Source organism: Chrysochloris asiatica, unplaced genomic scaffold (genome assembly GCF_000296735.1).
Source record: "Chrysochloris asiatica unplaced genomic scaffold, ChrAsi1.0 scaffold00006, whole genome shotgun sequence".
Taxonomy (NCBI): Eukaryota; Metazoa; Chordata; class Mammalia; order Afrosoricida; family Chrysochloridae; genus Chrysochloris; species Chrysochloris asiatica.
The window spans coordinates 11,131,547-11,151,006 of record NW_006408524.1 but is presented as its reverse complement, the minus strand read 5'-3'; the positions used below and the strand labels follow the sequence as shown (position 1 = coordinate 11,151,006).

The window sequence follows — 19,460 nt, the reverse complement described above, 5'->3', positions numbered from 1 at the left end:
CTTTCTACTCTCGTAAAGATTTACACCCTCGGAAACCCTGTACAGGGTCGCTATGAGTCGGTTCCGACTCCACGGCACATAACAACAACAACAATGGGATAAGCACTCAACTGCTAACCGCAAGTTTAGCTCAAACCCACCAGCGGCTCCATAGGAGAAAGATGGGCTGTTTTTTCCTGTAAACATTATACAGAGTCACTATGAGTCGGAATTGGCTTAAACGTAGTGGAACTACCCACTGAACTTTTTACTTTTTATCTCTGCCTGTAAGGATACACACACACAAACATGAATGTTATACTTGTTAGTACTGTGATCCAGTGAAAAGATGCTCTAAGGGCACAAGCAAATATTTCACAGAAAAGGAAATACCAGTGGACTTCAAGCATATGAAAACATGCTTGTCCTCATTCAAAGTCAGAAAAAAATCAAATTATAACTGCAGTGAGATGCGATTTTTTACCTGCCAGGTTAGCAAAATTCTGACATTTGACAGCACAACTACACATGTGGTAAAAGTGTCCAGTGGGGATCTCCGTTGGGCACAAGTTGGCAGTGTGTATCAAAATTACCAGTACCCAGAAGAAAAGAAGTAATAAGAATTAGAGCAGAAATAAATGAATTAGAAAACAGAAAAATTACAGACTCGGCAAGAAGTTGATTGTTTGAAAGGATTAATAAGATGGACAAACCATTGGCAAAACTAAAAAAAAAAAAAAAAAGAATATGCAAATAACACATAAGAAATGACATGATAGACAACAGAACCAATGAATATAAAACAGATAATAACAATACTATGAATTATACACCAATAAATTTTAAAATCTAAAAGTAAATACATTGTTAGAAAAACACAACCTACCTAAACTAACACAAAGTGAAGTAGAAAACTTCAACAGACCTAAAACAAAAGAAGAAATTAATCAGGTGATTTAAAATTTTTCAACAACAAAAAAAGTCTAGGCCCAGATGGCTTTACTGGTGAGTTCTACCAATGATTCAGATAAGAGCTAACACCAATTTTGCTCAAATTATTCCAGAACATAGAAAAGGATGGAAAACTTCTGAATATAATTTATGAAGCAAGCATAACCCTTGTACCAAAACACATAGCTGTGGATGGAGCTGGTTATTCTAGTATTTATTTTATCTATCTGAGTTCCATGGACGTCAATCACATTATTCCCATGGCAGACAGAAAGCCAGTCCATATAACGATTTCCCAGCATAAAACAACATGTTGTTTTATGTTGGCCCGTAAAGCCTCTTGTAAAGATTGGCCTGTAAAGCCTCTTGTAAAAATAACCTCAGAGCAAGAGAAAACAATGGACAGGTAAAGACAGAGTTGTCTTCACTCAGCTCTTACTATATACATAATCGCTATGGGCCAGAACCAAGTCAACATCACTTAACAACAACAACAAGCATTAGAGCTCAGTGAATCATTAATTCCTTCCATATCCAACCTCTTTATCAAGAAATAACATTAGAGCTAATTTTCAGTACTTATTTTTGTAGTATTCACTATTTATAGAGTAGAGTTAGCAACAGAAGATGCCAGAGGATGCTAATGCGGTCGAGGACTTACATGTACCAAACAATCATCTATTCCACAAAATAACTACTCTAAGAGACAGGTCATTGTAAAGTTTACAGCTGAGGAAATTGTGGCATACCCAGTCCAAATGATTTGTCTGAGGTCACATAGATATCAGATCTGGGATTCAAATCCAGGCACTCTGAACCCAGAAAGTGTGTACTTAAGGCCTCCACCACATTGCCTCTCTCACATCAGTACTGCCCTCATGGGATTATTGTGAAGGTGGGCAAAGTAATGGTTCTGAAACACTTGCTTAGAGCAGAGCACAGAGCAAAGCCTGTTCATTGATGCATTATTGTTGCTGTAATGTACCAAACCAATTGACTCTGAACCTAGTGATCTTTGAAAGACAAGTTCCTTCATTTGGCCATGCCCCAAGATAAGAGTCTTTCACACTATCTCAGAGAAAGAATTAGGAATTGGAACTGGAACATCATTACAATCAACACTGAATTCATAGCTCAACTACCATGCTATTTCTTGCCTTGAACTTCAGCTAGATTGTCTCAAATTAAAGTACACATAGACAAAAACAGAGTTTTAATATTTAAAAATTTTATTGTTCCTCTACAGAAAACCAGAAAGAGTACAGAATTCAAGTAGCACAGACGATGGCTTCAGGGAGTATAAAATGGAAGGTTTTACGGCAGAACTGGTGAAACAATGCACTCAGAGGCATGGCAGAAGTGTCTGGGAGACACAAATGTTCAGGCTGCGCCGCTAGTCACAAAGGGTGGAGATTCGAGTCCACCTAGAGAAGCCTCAGAAGAAAGGCCTGGTGATTTTTTTCTGAAAAGTCAACCATTAAAACTCGATGGAACAAAGTACTACTCTGACACACATGGGGGCACTTTGAGTTGGAACCAATGCAATGACAACTAGTAATATTTTAAAAAGTTAAAACCCACAGCGGAACTGAAATAAACAAACCCCAGAAAGAAAGTCCAGCTAGATCCTCAGCAGAAAGTTTTAGGGGCAATAAAAGACGAAGAAAAGATGGCCCCATTGTGCCACCATCTGTTAGGAGCTCTTTCCGTGGCCACAGACTGCAGTTCTTCTAAACAGATAGAACGCCACAATGACCAAGTAGATTGCACTCTTGAGAAGGAGGAGGAGGTAGGTGTAAAACGCAGAGGTGGTGGTGAGCTGCAGTCTCAGGGTATCTAAGAGAAAGGGTTTGATTAGTTCATCTGTACTTTTGAGAAAGGATAGGACTTACTAATGGGGTATGGGAGGTCACAGATATCTATTTCTGATTATCTATATTAAAGTGACATGACACACCCACAAAAACCCAACTATCTACCATCACCAACAACCGCCATCACCAACAACCACTTACATTCAGCTTGCAGTTCTACTTAATCTACAAACGGCTAACATCCAGTTGGAACACACCCAGATAAAAAAGACTAGGGTTGCATTTTAAATGAGTGAGTCGAAGGGGAAAATGTATTTCTAATCATAACTAGTTTATAGCATTTATTTGTCTTCACCACGTCTCTTAGTTATAATAATAGATTATGTTTGTTGAGCACTGGTTACAAATTGGGCTGTGAACCTTAAGGTCAACAGTTCGAAACTACCAGCTGCTCCGTGGGAGAAAGATGAGGCGTTCTGCTCCCGTAAAGATTTACAGCCTTGGAAACCCTGTACAGGGTGGCTATGGGTTGGCATCGACTCGACGGCACTTAACAACAGCAACAAAGCAAATGCCAGGCACAGTTTTGAGAGCTTTATATGTAAAACTTTCATTTTAATTCCTCTTTACAACAATCTATCAAGATAATATTATTTTTATTCCCATTTTATAAATAAAGAAATTTAGGAGAGGGAGGCAAGGCATTGGTCTGATGTTAGGCATCTAGCAAGTACTTATGTTATGTGCCGTGGAGTCAGTTCTGACTCATAGTGACCCTGTACAGGGTTTCAGAGGCTGTAAATCACTACAGGAGCAGAACACCTCATCTTTCTCCCGTGGAACAGCTGGTAGTTTCAAACTGCTGACCCTGAGGTTCGCAACCTGATTTGTAACCATTAAGCTACCAGAGCTCCTAGCGCCCGCATTTCAACCTCAGCAACATGCCTTTAGGAAACAAGTTTTTAGCTACTCTGCATTTCCACATGGAATAAAAACTCCAGATATCAAAGGTGTTAAGTATAAATGGAAAGGTGAATTGTTGCTGTAGGAGCATCTGAGCCATTAGCCATTATGCATGCAGTGCGATCCCTGTGAAGGGTACAGCACATGGACATTTAGGGGAGCTTGGAAATGTTAGTGATAAGGGCAGTCTAGAAAATGGAAGATAATGGCTAATCCAAATTCTCCACACGTTAGGAGGTCACAGTTTATATAATCTGTCTTTTCTAAATGCCTTGCATGTCTTTCCTAAATATAATAAGAAAAGTTCACTTAATGGCCTTTGAAGTTTTGCAAGAAATATATATATATTGCAAGAAATAAAATGGTGGTGGACCCAGCTGGTACTCAATGAACCATAAGGCTGAGTGGCTTCCTATGGAAACTTTCATATCCCATGTTCAGTCTTCAGAGTCAGAATTCCAGAATCAACAACACGTGGTTACAAAGGCATCTCAAGAAGTTATATGTTCCTAACCTCTGGGCCTCGGCCAGGTAAGGTGTTACTGTCTCTCCTTGTCTCATGGGGGAGGTGAGATCTGGGCCTGCTAATTATTGGAAATGCAGGAAATACTAGCAGCTCTAGAACCAAGGCTCCTAGCATCAGGTACAGGGAGAAATGGCTGAAAACAAGTACTTGTTCTGTACCTGTTAAATGAGCTATCTTATGCTAGACACTCCCCACATGCTCCTGTTTCTCTTAGATGACTGTGGTGGTTGTGTGCCACCAAGTCAGTTCTGACTCATGCATGTTAGTGCCATCAAGTGGGTTCCGACTCATAGCAAGCCTGTACAGGGTTCCTGAGGACCTTAAATAGGGTTTCTGAGGCTATAAATCTTAACAGGAGCAAATAGCCTCATCTTTTGCCTGCGAAGCGACTGGTAGATTCGAACTGCTGACTTTTCATTTAACAGTCCAGCTCATAATCCACTATGCTACCAGGGCTCCTTTCAATGACCATGAGTTAGGTTAATTATTCTCAGTTCCTGTTGTTGTTAAGTGCTGTTGAGGCATTTCTGACTCACGGTTATCCTATATAGGGTTACCACCGTGGTTAACAGTCCAGTGCTTATCCTACAGTACACCAGGACTCCATTCCCAGTTTGTAGAAAAGGCAATATGCTCAGAAAAAAAAAAAAAAGAGAGAGAGAAATTAATCCATATTCATACAATAAGCACTTATAAAAGGACTGGGATTGAAGTCCAGTCTGCGGTACTCCGAAGACTATGCACTGGTCCCCTACTCTGCCTCAAGTATGTTTCAGAGTCTTGATCTTAGGATTTCTTTTTCTATGACTGTTTTAAAGGTAGAATAAAGAAATGACTTAATTATATCAGATGGCTTGGGTTTAAGCCCAAGGTCTATATATTGTGATGTGGAGAAAAGTATAGCTCATTGCCCTCATCAATAAAACAGATTAAAAAATACTATACCACCTCATAGAGACATGGTGAATATTAAACAAGAAACTACATGCAGAACACACCATAATGCCTTCTATACCTGAAGCTCTCAGTGACAGTTCATTTATTAGCTACTGTTTATGTTGTTGTTATTGCTACTAAAGTGCCATAGAATTGGTTCCAACTCATAGTGACCCTGTGTAGGGTTTCTGAGGAGCGGATGGTGGGCTTGAACCACCGACCTTATGATTAGCAGTCCAGTACGCCACACCAGGACTCCTCATTAGCTATTTGTTTGTTGTTGTTGTTGTTGTTAAGTGCATTAGAGTCAGTTCCGACTTATAGTGACTGACCCTGTATAGGGTTTCTGAGGAGTAGCTGGTGTGCTTGAACCACCGACCTTGTGGTTCAAACTGACTTTGTAATCCAGTGCATTAAGCCACAGCGCCACACCAGGACTACATTAGCAAGGATCAAATGTGAAAAGCAAGACCTAGAAGTAAGTTGATATCATGTTTCCCCACACCTTAAAACAAAAGCCACATGAATGAATGCAATTCATTTGCTGAAATAGTTCAGAGCATACCTTAGTTTGCAGACAACCTCATATGCTAATTTACAGTCCATTTCACAGGAAACCCAGCAGTTCACTGTGTACAGATGGCTATCGGAAATCGGAAGAATGTCAACTATTGCTTAGGCTATTCTGCAGCATGCGGCCACGCTGATTTCTCTACCTTAAGCCAGAGACTCCTGGTGAGGCGCTGTAGGATCAGCACTGGACTGCTAACCACAAGGTCAATAGTTCAAACCCACCAGCTGCTCCTCGGAAACCTTATACAGGGCCGTTATGAATTGGAACCAGCTTGAAGACACTTAACAACAACAACAACAAGAATCCAAGGAAGTGCAAATGCTACTTTGATCAAGTAGAAAAATATGCTATAGTATGACCAAAGGCAAACATGCAAAAACTTACCACTTTCATCTTTCAAACACGTTTTCTCAGATTTAGTAGTACTAGAGCCTAGAAGAAATGAGAACAAGTATTAATCAATTGTTCATGTTCATTATTTAGCAGTCTCTATGAGCATATATAAAGGAGCTCTGGTAGCGTAATGGTTACGAATCAGGCTGTGAACCGCAAGGTCAGCAGTTCAAAACTGCCAGCTGCTCGGCGGGAGAAAGATGAGGCTTTCTGCTCCCTTAAAGATTTATAGCCTCGGAAACGCTGTTCAGGGTCGCTATGGGTCGGTACCGACTCGACGGCACTTAACAACAACAACAACAATGAGCATATATATGGAGTCCTGGTGTGGCGCTATGGGCTAATGTATCAGACTGCAAAGTCATTTTAACTGCAAGGTTGGTGGTTCAAGCTCACCAACTGCTCCTCGGAAACCCTATACAGGGTCTCTATAAGACTGAACTGACTCAACGGCACTTAACAACAACAACAAAGTTATTGATGGAGTCATGGTGTGGAGTCAACAATATATATATATATTACAGGGTCTTCTAAAAGAGAGACAGTCATTAAAAAATAAAAGACCCACTATCCCAAGGATATACATATTGCATTAGACAAATCTGCTACATAAGACCTTTTTAAAGTGTTAAAGAGCAAAGATGTCAGCTGGAGGACTAAAGTGCGCCTGACCCAAGCCATGGTGTTTTCAATAACCGCACATGAATGCGAAAGCTGGACAGTGAATAAGGATGACCATAGAAGAATTGATGCTTTTGAGTTATGGTGTTGGAGGAGAATACTGAAAGTGCCGTGGGCTGCCAAAAGAACCAATAGATCCGTTTTGGAAGAAGTGCAGCCAGAGTGCTCCTTGGAGGCCAAGATGGCCAAACTTCGTCTCTCATACTTTGGACATATTGTCAGGAGGGACCCATCACTGGAGAAGGATATCATGTTTGGTAAAGTGGAGGGTCAGAGAAAAAGAGGAAGACCCCCAACAAGATGGATTGGACAAGTGGCAGCATCGATGGACTCAAGCATGGCAACAGTAGTGAGGTTGGCCCAGGATTGGGCAGTGTTTCATTGTGCTGTGCATAGGGTTGCTATGAGTCAGTAGCGACTCAATGGCACTTAACAACAAAAATCCCAAGGATGGACTACTAGTGTGATGCTGGATTTCGAACCAAACCACATGGTGCAGTTCAAAACTGCCATCTGCTTCTCAGAAACACTCTACAGGGTCACTATGAGTCATAACGGATGGCACTTAACAACATCCCAAGAATAATTGGTCTGATCCTATGCTATTCAGCATATTCAGTTCATATAGTGTTTCAGCAAATGAGATTTCTCAACTGAGAAAAGGAAAGAGCCCTACCTTTCCAAAGCAAGAAAAGACTTTGTTTTTCTCTTATAAACACCAATATCCATTTCATGCAAATGATTTTCTGGAATTATGTTTGTGGAAATAACAGTAATGGTGAATGCATACACCTATTGAGTAGTTATTACTGTGCCTGACACTAGGTTAAATGCCTCATATGCTTAACCTTGTCGAACCACCAATAACCTCTGAAATCAGTTATATTATGGACAAGCCCATTTTAAAAAAGATGAAATAAGTCATACAAGTGAGAGGGCAAAACCAGGATTCAACCGGTGGAGAGTATTTTGTAAAACAGAAAAATCCACAGAAACAGAAAATAATCTGTGAAGAAGCAACCTAGTTCCACCATTGAGAACTCTTAAGAAAATCTTCTTTTCTGGACATCTTAAACATTCTCTTAAAGTTTCCTTAATTACAGGAACTCAGGATTCTCAGTACAGTTCTTCCTGGTTACAGAGAAGATTGACTAAGTCACAGTTATAGTTCTCTGAAAAAAAATGCAAAACTTGAGGCAAGAATTGTATTTATCTATAGCGTAGTGGTTACAAATGAGGCTGCGAACCGGAAGGTCAGCAGTTTGAAACTACCAGCTGTTCTTCAGGAGAAAGATGAGGCTTTCTGCTCCCGTAAAGATTTACAGCCTCAGAAACCTTATACAGGGTCCACTATGAGTCAGAACTCCATGGCACATAACAACAACCACAATGATGTAAATCAATGCAAAAAAAATTAAACTGTTTTTATGATGGTAACTAACCTTTGAATAGGAGAAATCAGAGTTGCATGGGGTATTTTAATTGATCCCTTGGTTGTTGAATGTGCTCTTGGCTACATGGAAATGATTCTGGTATTTACTTGACAAAATCTTGTTTTTTTGTGTTCTAAAGACAAAGGAGCTCTGGTAGCGTAGTGGTTACGAATCGGGCTACGAACCTTAAGGTCAGTGGTTCGAAACTACCAGCCGCTCGGCAGGAGAAAGATGAGGCTTTCTACTCCCGTAAGGATTTACACCCTCGGAAACCCTGTACAGGGTTGCTATGGGTCGGCTCTGACAAAGGCACTTAACAACAACAACAACAAAGACATAGGCCTTAGGTCAAATCTCAGGAATGAAAATGCTAATGTAAAACATTCATATGTTAAAGTACCTTCATCAAGGAACTTTAATGTGTCCTGAAAATCTCATTCTTTCCCTGACATAACTTTACTTGTTAGAAGACAAGTTAAATTCTGGATCACCATGCACTGATTGATGGAGGTCAAAGCAATAAAGTCGCAATTACTAGGAATGAAATCTTCACATATGTTATATATTCTAAATTCTCTCTCTCAATCAGAGTTGGTCACAAGCTTAGATACAGATATATTTTTATCTCTCCTCTGAATCATGTTGCTTGATTTTGACTTCCATATTATATTTTTAGCTTCTATTAAAGAAACTTTCAAGAAACAGCAGTAGAGACTTGTACAATATTAGGAGATCATCAACCTTGTTAACAGTGTTACTGCCATGAGGAACACAGTAAACCCTATGTTTATCATTTAATGCCAAGTAGAACATATTATTGGATTCCCGGTGTGGCGCAGTAGGATAATGCACTGGACTACCAGGTCGGTTTGAACCACAAGAGTGGCAGTTCAAACCTACCAGCACCTCCTTGGAAACCCTATACAGGATCACTGAGTTGGAACTGAATGGATGGCACTTAACAGAACACTGATCTACATAGATCTCCTCCAGGACTCCCATATATTAGTTGCTCAGTAAATGCCTGTTGAACTGCATTTACCAATGAGAAGAAATACACTTACTATGTAGACTGTGAGTATGCTTCTATGTGTTGCTATTGTTAGTTGCCACTGAGATCATCTCAGTGCACACAGAATACAGCTGCTACACAGAATACAGCTGCTCGGGACAATTGTCAAGGCTGTACCCTTTTGAAAGCAGAGGATCTGATTTTTCTTCTGAGGTAGCTCTGGGTGAGTTTGAACCATCAACTAGTGGTCACTACTTACCCATTTGTACCACCAAGGCTCAATCATTATGAAATTTTACCTTACTGTAGTATGCAAAATACAAATCTAAGGTCATCATAAAACAGTAACGGCCAAGGTTATTATATCTTTTGTTGAGTCATGCTCTGGCTCGCTCGTATGAACGCCATTTTGTATTCTAAGAACTCACTGTTTATAAATCAAACTTTATTGTTGTGTATGTTAGTGCCACCAAGTCAGTTCCAACTTGTAGCAACCCTACCACAACAGACGGAACCACTGCCTGGTGCTCCGTCATCCTCACAATTGTTGTTTTGTTTGAACCCACTGTTGTAGCATTGTGTCCATCTTGTTGAGGGCCTGTCTCTTATTCACTGCCCCTTCACTTTAACAAGCATGATAGAAATGAACCTTGCTTTTCTCTTCATTCTTAACCAAGCAAAATTATCCCCAAAAAATATTTTTTGTTTGCATTTATTGTGTGTAAAATTGCTAGGTGCTTTCATATAAGTTATCTCATTTAATTTAATTTAAAAACATCATTATGACCTTAACATTTTTGATAATGAAATTATGATTGAGAAAGGTTAAGTCAAAGTTTTGTTTTGTTTTAATTCTCAAACCTATATTATTCTCATTGCACGGAGAAATAGTAGGGAATTTATACTACTGTTAAATGTCACACATTTAAAAAAGAGCTATATTTGTTTGTTTGCATTAATACCTGCCCCCAAAATCTGAGGAGTTACTTTTAGAATACATTTTCTGGGAGTTTATATTTATGTACACATACCTGTCGTTGTTGTTGTTAAGTGCCGTTGAGTCAGTTCAGACCCATAGCGACCCTGTATTGGAGGAAAACTAATCACTTTCTCAGTTTCCATAATGTGCTCATGTTTGACCAAACATTGATGTTCTTTCTCCATCGACTTTCCAGTCACGGTCAGCCAGCTGAACTTCATGAACGTGTCATCAGTGTTTATTGTCTCTCCTTGTTGGGATTTAAGAATCTTATTGCTGTCCTTTTCTTTCCAATCTACTTGAATTGCATCAGGGAAGAATTTCTCAAGAAGACAAAGATACGTCCCAGCATTGTGAAGGGTTACTTCAGCAGTTGAAGGAAGAAAAATTGTGGGCTTGGGGGAAGAATTTTCACTGTTTTTATCTGTAGGAAAAAGTGAAATATCAATGAAAAAGTATTATTAGAGAAACACAAATGTTGCTGTTTGGGACAATCTATTGTATAATAGTAGAAAGAGAAGTTGTCATTCATACAGAACTCACCAAAGCCTTTCATTGTTACAATACATTTCAAGGTACAGCCTTGTACTTTTATTTTACAGATGGGGTAAAAAGCTCAACAGGTTAAGTAATACACTAAGAGTCACAGCTATTAGAGACGAGGTTCAAAGTTGGCTTTCGTTCTTTCTCTACATTATATTTAATCACTTCTTATCAAGGCTTCCAACATTCAAAAGCAATCGCGTTCAATCACGGTGGAGCGTGTTTTCATGGTCTCCCACAGATGAGAATCTTTGGTTCTTTCTGAAGTGCTTCCCTTTCCTATCCTGTGAACTTTGGGCCTATTGCTCTCTTTGACTAAAGAACTCACGTTCTCATATTCAGTAACTCTGGAATCATGACACTTCATTTAGCTGAATGCGGTTGTTGTTGTTGCTGTTGTTGTGAGGTGCCATCGAGTCGGTACCAACTCATAGCGACCCTATGCACAGCAGAATGAAACACTGCCCGATCCTGGGCCAACCTCACTATCGTACACCATATGTATTTGATTTCTTATATACATAAAGGTCAAGAAGGAGCTTTTAGCTACTGGTGCTGTTGTTGTTTTTAACAATATTCATTTACATGTTATAAAGGAATCTATTTCCATGTGTACTTACAATTACAATTTATGAAGTTGACCTTTTAGTGTCAAATGTGGCTCCCACACCTAACTGAAATTCACAGAGATCCTCTAGTTGCTTTCTCATTTTATAAACACCTCAATTTTATATAGGAATTACTCTAGGTTTATGGATGTTCTTCTTGTTAAGTGCCATCAAGTTGGTTCCAACTCATGGTAACCTTATGTATAACAGAACAAAACACTGCTCAATCCTCCACCGTCCTCATAATCATCCCTGTTTAAGCCATTGTTATAGCCTATAGCCACTCTATCTTGTGTCAATATCCCTTGGGGTCTTCCTCTTTTTCGCTGATTGTCTATCCACTTTACCAAACATGAGGTCCTTCTCCAATGACTGGGCTCTTCTGATAACATGTCCGAAGTACGTGAGACCAAGTCTCAGCATCCTCAATTCTAAGGAACATTCTGGTTGGGCTTTTTTCAGTACACATTTGTTCAATCTGTCGGTCCATGTATATTTATTATTCTTTGCAAACACCGTAATTGAAACACATCATTTTTTCTTCATTCTTCCTGATTCATTATCTGGCTTCCATTAGCATATGAGATGGTTGAAAATATCATGGCTTGGGTCAGATGCACCTTAGTCTTCAAAGTGAAATTTTTGCTTTTTAATAGTTTGAAGCGTTCTTTTGCAACATATATTCCCCATGAAATACCTCATTTGATTTCTAGACAGTTACTTGGTTTTTATGATAGTACTGTATTAAAATTGCACTTCCAGATTATTTATGATGTCTTGAATTTAGAAGAAAGAAAGCAATAATCAATTAAGGATTATATTGAATAGTCCCAGAAATTTTGTTTTTTGTTATTGTTAAGTGCTGCCGATTCAGTTCCAACTCATAGCAACCCTGCATAAGGTTTCCTAGGAGCTGCTGGTGGGTTTGAACTGTTGACCTTGTGGTTCGCAGACTAGTGCTAATCCTACGGCACCACACAGGGAGTTGATTCCCAGAAATGGTTTTATGTTAAACACTTCCCCTTAAAAACTGGAATTTCATTTTAAGCTTAAGCATGGTAAAGAATTCACCAGGGGTACATTTTTATCATTGTTTTGTTGCTGTTAAGTGCTGCCAGGTTGGTTCCAAATCATAGTGACCCTCTCTGTAGGCTTCTGTGGAGCAGCTGGTGGATTTGAAATGCTGATCTTAGTGACAGTGCTTGTATCCATATCCATATTGGGACTCTCAGTGTCTCTTCCACAGTCTGTACCAATCACCATATTAGTTACTGAACTGTTAGGAAGTTCCACTATTTCATTTCAACCTGCTAAATAAATGTACATGACTATGTAACATTGAAAGTCAGTTTCAGAGTATCTTATAGACACAATGCCAAAACTGTACAACAAACAATGATATGCTTGTAAAGGCATATCATTTGAAATAAAGCTGAAATGTTATTGATTATCCATTTGCTGTTAATCTAGTGACTGAAATGATAAATGATAGAATCACTTTCAACTTGATCTCTAATTGAAACACAAATGACGAATTACTCTACTCTGTGTGCTAGTGGTGTGCATGTTTAATAATTTAGTAAGCGATTTACTAAGGAAAAGAAAGAGAAAATGTGGATTTCTCTTTTGAGAAGAAAAGGGGAAAAACTCTTAAGGATTTCTGCCTGAGATGCAAAGTTCCTGATGTGAATATTAAAACAATAGACAGATAATGTTGATTTTTAAAAAAAATCAGTCTGTAAATACAACTAGGTCAAATGTGGTTATTTTAATTCCATCTGCCTTGTTAGACCACAGCCTTCAGTATGAATTGCATCTCAATGTAAACAAAACAAAAATCCTCACCACTGGACCAATAAACGACATTCTTTATCAATGGAGAAAAGATTGACGTTGTTAAGGACTTCATTCTTCTTGGATCAACAATCAACACTCATGGAAGCAGCAGTCAAGAAATCAAACAACGTACTGCATTAGGCAAATCTACTGCACAAGACCTTTCTAACGTGTTGAAGAGCAAAGATGTCAGTTTGAGGACTAAAGTGCACCTGACACAAGCCATGGTATTTTCAATAACCTCATATGGATGCAAAAGATGGACAGTGAATAAGGAAGACTGTAGAAGAATTGATGCTTTTGAGTTATGGTGTGTTGGAGGAGAATACTGAAAGTGCCAAGGACTTCCAAAAGAACCAACCGATCTGTGTTGGAAGAAGTGCAGTCAGAGTGCTCCTTGGAGGCCAAGATGACCAAACTTTGTCTCTCATACTTTGGACATATTATCAGGAGGGACCAGTCACTGGAGAAGTATATCATGTTTGGTAAGGTGGAGGGGCAGAGAAAAAAAGGAAGACCCCCAGCAAAATGGATTGGTTAAGTGGCAGTATCAATGGGCTCAAGCATGGCAACAATTGTGAGATTGGCCCAGGATCAGGCAAAGTTTCATTCTGTTGTGCATAAGGTTACTATGAGTTGATACCAACTAGATGGGGCACCTAACAACAACAACAACCACAACCTTGTTTTCAGTGCAAATGTTTACCAGTCATAATAACAAGACTGTATATTTCTACAAAATTTCCTTTCACTTAATAAAAGGCAGTATGTTATAAAAAGCAAGATTTATTTTTTCAATTTTATAGTGCATATACATAATTCTTATCTTTTGTCAACATATTCAAGAATCTAATTTTCATCTCAGGAAATTGTTTTTCTTCATAGGAATATATCTGATACATTATACTAATAAAATTGAAAATCAAACAGTGATACTGGAAAATATTTCTACCATAACACAGCTTTCATTTACTATTGTTCTTCTTTTTTTTAATTCTTTAAAGTTTCATTGCTTTCGTTGGAAAATTAATCTTAAACTTCCATAACTTCCTCAGGTCAAAATTTAATCCCAACTTAGGGAAGGCATTAACTATATAGTCAGATACATGTATATATATATATAGTCAGTTATATAGTTAATGCCCTGATTTGGGATTGTTATACTACGTGTTTGGACTTCTGGTCTAGTGTTTGCTGTAGGAACAGCACTGGACTGACAAAGGTACAAGGTCAGCAATTAAATCCACCAGCTGTTCTCAAGTGGGAACCAACTTGACAGCATTTGAAAAAAAAAATCAAATACTATATTAAAAATTATTGTGAGAACATTATTTTAAAAGTATACTTATTAAGAGTATTTTCTATGGTCAGCATCTCCTTCATGACCCATAGAATGGCAGCCAGGTGAGAAAAACAATAAACTTAACCCATCTATTTAAATGTGATCATTTGTATAATTAAAGAATACATTTGAGTTCAATAATTTGAGTTGTTAATATTTTATCAATATGCAGTAGCATAAATTTTACATAAATATATCATATATCAGTTACCCAGGAGGAAAATGAAGCTTTCTGTTCCCGCAAACATTTAAAGACTCAGAAACCCTACACAAGGTTACAATGAGCTGAAACTGACTGGACAGCAATTAACAACAACAACAACATATCAAGTACGTTTTCTGTTGAAAGATTAGTTTTCTAAATCTACATATTGTCTAAGTGCTATTATATTTGTATTTATTTATTAGCCTAAGTGTTAGCTATTTTCTGCTTGTCCTGTTTCCTTTATCAAATCAGTAAATACAGCTATTTCATTTTTAAATATAAATTTAAGGTATACGACAAGTTTCTAATTATATCATAGTGATTGAATACCTTGATCTTTATCCGTATGAATTTAAATAATTCTTCCCTGATGATTATGAGATGAAGCTTACATGTATTGACTATACGTTTTAGAACCAATACATTATACATTAAGATAAAGGATTGGAATTTAAAGCAATTAGGACAGCAGTAAGAAAAATGAATGCAAGCACATGTCACTCTCATCTTTCTTGCCAAATGAAGAAAACAGCTGTTAAGAGAAAATATCTCCAAATGCAAGTTTTTACACTGTAGTAGTTAAAAGTACAATTAAATGCTGTATAAATGCTGTTGACTGCCAACAACTCTCCACAAAGGATACGGTTCTCCCATTGTAACTGAATCAATGGAATCAACACCTCCTATGAGCTGGACAAAGTGCCCCGCACTCTATCCCCACATTCACATTTGGTTGCCTTGCTCTGCTATCCCATTTTGTGGATTAGAAAACTGAGTATGTAAGCGCTGAAGTCAGAGCTCCAATTACTTTGACACCAAAACCCAGGCTCTTTTCAAACACCATTTGACCATCAAAAATGGAAAATACTAACATGTACTAATTAACTTTGTCCTAAGACCAAACACTTTAAAGATATGATTATATACGCTACATATGAGCACTTCATAAAACCCATATGGGTACAAAGCTAAATCCTATTACAATACTGGCACAACATTGCTATCCTTTAATATAGGGAATTAAAAAATATATATCTTCTAAGATTTCTACATCTATACCCCATCACATTCCGCCATCATTTTTTCTAAACATTCTTATTATTCCAAATAATTTCTTATTGCCCCTCTATGTCCCTGACAAAATTACATGTTTCTGACACCTACCTGTGACAACCAGTTTTGTTCCACTGCCGAAGGTCTTTGAGTAATAATTCCACAGTGATTCAACTTGTATCAAAAACTTTATAGACAACTTTAGTTTCTTCTAGTTATTCATCTTCTAGTAGAAATTGAATAACTAGAAGTTCCTGTTCTGGTTCACTTTGCTAATAAGTTCTGAGGTTAAACAAATCAAGTAACTTAAGTTTGGGGTATTCTTTTTATTGATCTGAAAACAATGATGTTAGCATAAATCAATTGGACATCACTACCAGCCCAGGGCCAATGCAAAACCCAAATGAAACAAGATTAAAAAAAACCACCCAAAACTATTAAAAATCCTATAGCCATACAGGCTATCCTTATTGTTATCTTCATTGCTTATACTTTATCCAGACTCCTGAGTTCAGAAAGAACTCCAAATGAATGGTACTTCAAATTTTGGAGAAAGAATTAATATTTTTTTACCATCTACCAGTGCCAGTCAATTGTGGTTGGCAATTCCCATATTTGATATCATTTAATCCTCACAACATTGGCTTGAGGTAGATAATCTTCATTATCCTCATTTTACAGATCAAATAGGATGGAGAAGTTCAAAACTTGCTTATTTACTGAAAAATGTTAAAGGCATTTGGACAAGGTGTTCATGAAACAACATGAAAATTTGTCAGATACATTATTGTATATCTAGTACAACTTCAATTTTATAACACACACAAAAAATATACATAGATGGAAATGTGTCAAAATGTTAACAGAGAAAAATGCTAATATAAAGTGTCAAATTTTCTTTATTTTTTATAGTTTTTTTTTTCCTTTTTCCAAAATAAACAAATGTTAGGTTTATAACTTTAATCAAACAATATCCAGTAAATCAAAATGTCCTTGCTAGAGAACGGCTGCACAGCATGTAGTCTACCCAGAAGTTTTATTCCAGAATCAATGTGCACACTTTCCCCACTCCCAAAAACACTACCAGAGATGTAACTGACTATATCTGTACCATCATCATTCATGTTTGATGGCTACAATTCACACTGCATATGTAGTCAGTTTGAAAGAAGATCAGAAAGTTGCTTTTTAATTTATGAATTAATTTTTCATATGGTCTCAACTACTAAGGAAATAAAATATATAATCCCTTCTAGTTTTCAACACTTAATCAGCTTTATATAAATTCTTTTAAACCTTCCATTTGGGTAGATCTTAAAGGCTAATATCATCCTTGTAAGATGTTCTCCTTCATCCAGGAAAAAGTTCATTTTTGTAAAGCTGATGAGGAATAAAGAAACTTCATGGATTGAAATTAGAAAAACAAAGCAAAACGAACAAACAAGCCCAGTGTATGACATTCTTGAGGATGATCCCCAAGCCAAATATTGCGATAGTTTGAGATGAATTGTCCTGTGACCAAATCACCAAGTACTTAATCTCTCTGTGATCAAATAAGTTAGACTTTCTTTTAATTTTAGTTGACAGCACTTAGCAATATTTATTGGTAATTCTTGGAATCACATACATAAAATATGTAAACATGTTCACAAACCTTTCACCTCAGAAATAACACAGGGACATAACATCGCCAGCCTTTCAGAATCAACTGTTGTCAATAGCCTCTAGGCTACGTTAGTATACTGCCTTGTTAGGAATTTGACCCACCACCAGCCTTCCCAGCAATCCCACCATGATTCATGACAAAACTGGAACCAAATCCAAGCAATCTCAAGCTACTATAGTACTCTACCTTACAGCACCTGTCTTATCTGTCTTCTTAGTCATTTTACTATGCATAATTGAAATGCATTTAAATTGAGGACGCAATATTTAAAGGACATTTACCTGTAACAATGAACTTTGTACTGGGACAAAACACTGACTCTCCAGTCACGCCATTTGCTCATTACCTGAAAACCCTTTATAGAAATCTACCTTTGTGTGTCTCTTTAAAAATAGAGACTTTTTATTTGGAGGAGTGTGGTGGCTCTGTAGGGTAAGCACTGGACTGCGAATCACAAGGTTGGCAGTTTGAGCACGCCAGTCGCCCAAGGAGGAAGGAGGTTTTCTGCTCCCACAGGAAATATACAGCCTAAAAAACCTTATACAGGGTCTCTATGAGTTGGAAATGACTCAACAGCACTTAACAATATGTTTATTTTAATATTCATATAAATATTTAAAAACGGACCCTGCTAGTATTAAACAAAGACAATCCTCAACCAAAATCACATTCGATCTGAATGTAAGCAAAAAATGAGCGTTTAATAAATGCACATTCGACATGACTTTCAGGATCTTTATTTGAGATGATAATGTTAGTCCTTTCATTATAAGTAGAAGCACTGTTTTCGTGCATGAATTGTAATATACATTTTTAGCTGTTACTAGTTAATAGTCAACTACAGAATCTATTTAAAAGGTCATGGCACAGAGAAGTAAATATTAAGAATATAAACCTATTGTGTACTGATTAAGACCATGAGCTTTGGAGTAAACAAATCTAGATTGGAATTCAAACTTTGCTATAGTAACTTCTCATGTGACTTTATGCAAGTAACAAGTGACTGAATGCCTCTAAGCCTCAGTTTCCTCATCTGTAAACTAGGGATTAAGGTACCTTTTGCATAAGGTTGTTGAGGAATGATAGATGGTGCTGAAAATTTTAGTATGGTGTCTGGTCCTCAGTAATTATTAGCTAATATTATATTCATTTTGTTGTTGTTGTTAAGTGCCGTCAAGTCAGTTCTGACCCATAGCCACCCTGTACAGGGTTTCCAAGGTTGTAAATCTTTATGGGAGCAGAAAGCCTCATCTTTCTCCTGCAGAGCAGCTGGTAGTTTCAAACTGCTGACCTTGAGATTCGCAGCCTCGTTCATAACCACTGCGCTACCAGAGCTCCTTATAGTGGGATGGTATTGGACCAGTTCCATCCAATTTTTCCACCAAACAACATATATATTTTGTAAGCAACAACAACTGCAAAGATTAAGAAAGAGAACCCAAAGTCTCATGAATCCAAAGCCTCCTACAATTCTACCAGCCACAGACAAAAGAACATAGGGTTTGGTTAAGCCAGTAGCTAGAACATCCATTCATTATGTTGCTAACTTTTGAATGGTTCTAACTATGTCTTTCCTACTCTTTTATTCCAGCATTCAGCACACTCTTCAATAGATGTCTAGTAAGAGACCAAATGAACACATGCAGTTGTAAAACCATCAAAACTCTATAGACTTGGAGCTGAGGTGATTCATTGTATGTACGTATTCCACTAAACTGGGTCTCATTTAGGCCATGTAACAAGAGTCCCAATAACAAAAGTATGTCCTCTGAGAAGCTAGAGTAATAACAATTGGAATGTATTGATGTTCTTCAGTCATTTAATAATTAATTTTTATTCATTGTTATTAAGGTAAAATTAGAATCAGCAATACAGGATTTGCAGATTATCAAAGGAAGGAGGACTATATTTTGTACCAAAATATAGAAAGGAGGTTGTTGTTGTTGTTGTTATGTGCCGTGGAGTC

The 19,460-nt window shown here is 37.6% G+C and overlaps 1 gene segment (V, D, J or C); it reads right to left on the bottom strand.

Moving 5' to 3' along the window:
- Positions 1-2,623: 2,623 nt before the first annotated feature.
- LOC102822613 overlaps positions 2,624-19,460 on the bottom strand; it is a 203,798-nt gene continuing 186,961 nt past the window's right edge. Inside the window, 5 exon segments of the C gene segment in view lie at positions 2,624-2,766; positions 6,128-6,175; positions 7,494-7,563; positions 10,370-10,665; positions 15,940-15,973. Coding sequence covers positions 2,624-2,766; positions 6,128-6,175; positions 7,494-7,563; positions 10,370-10,665; positions 15,940-15,973 — 591 coding nt within the window.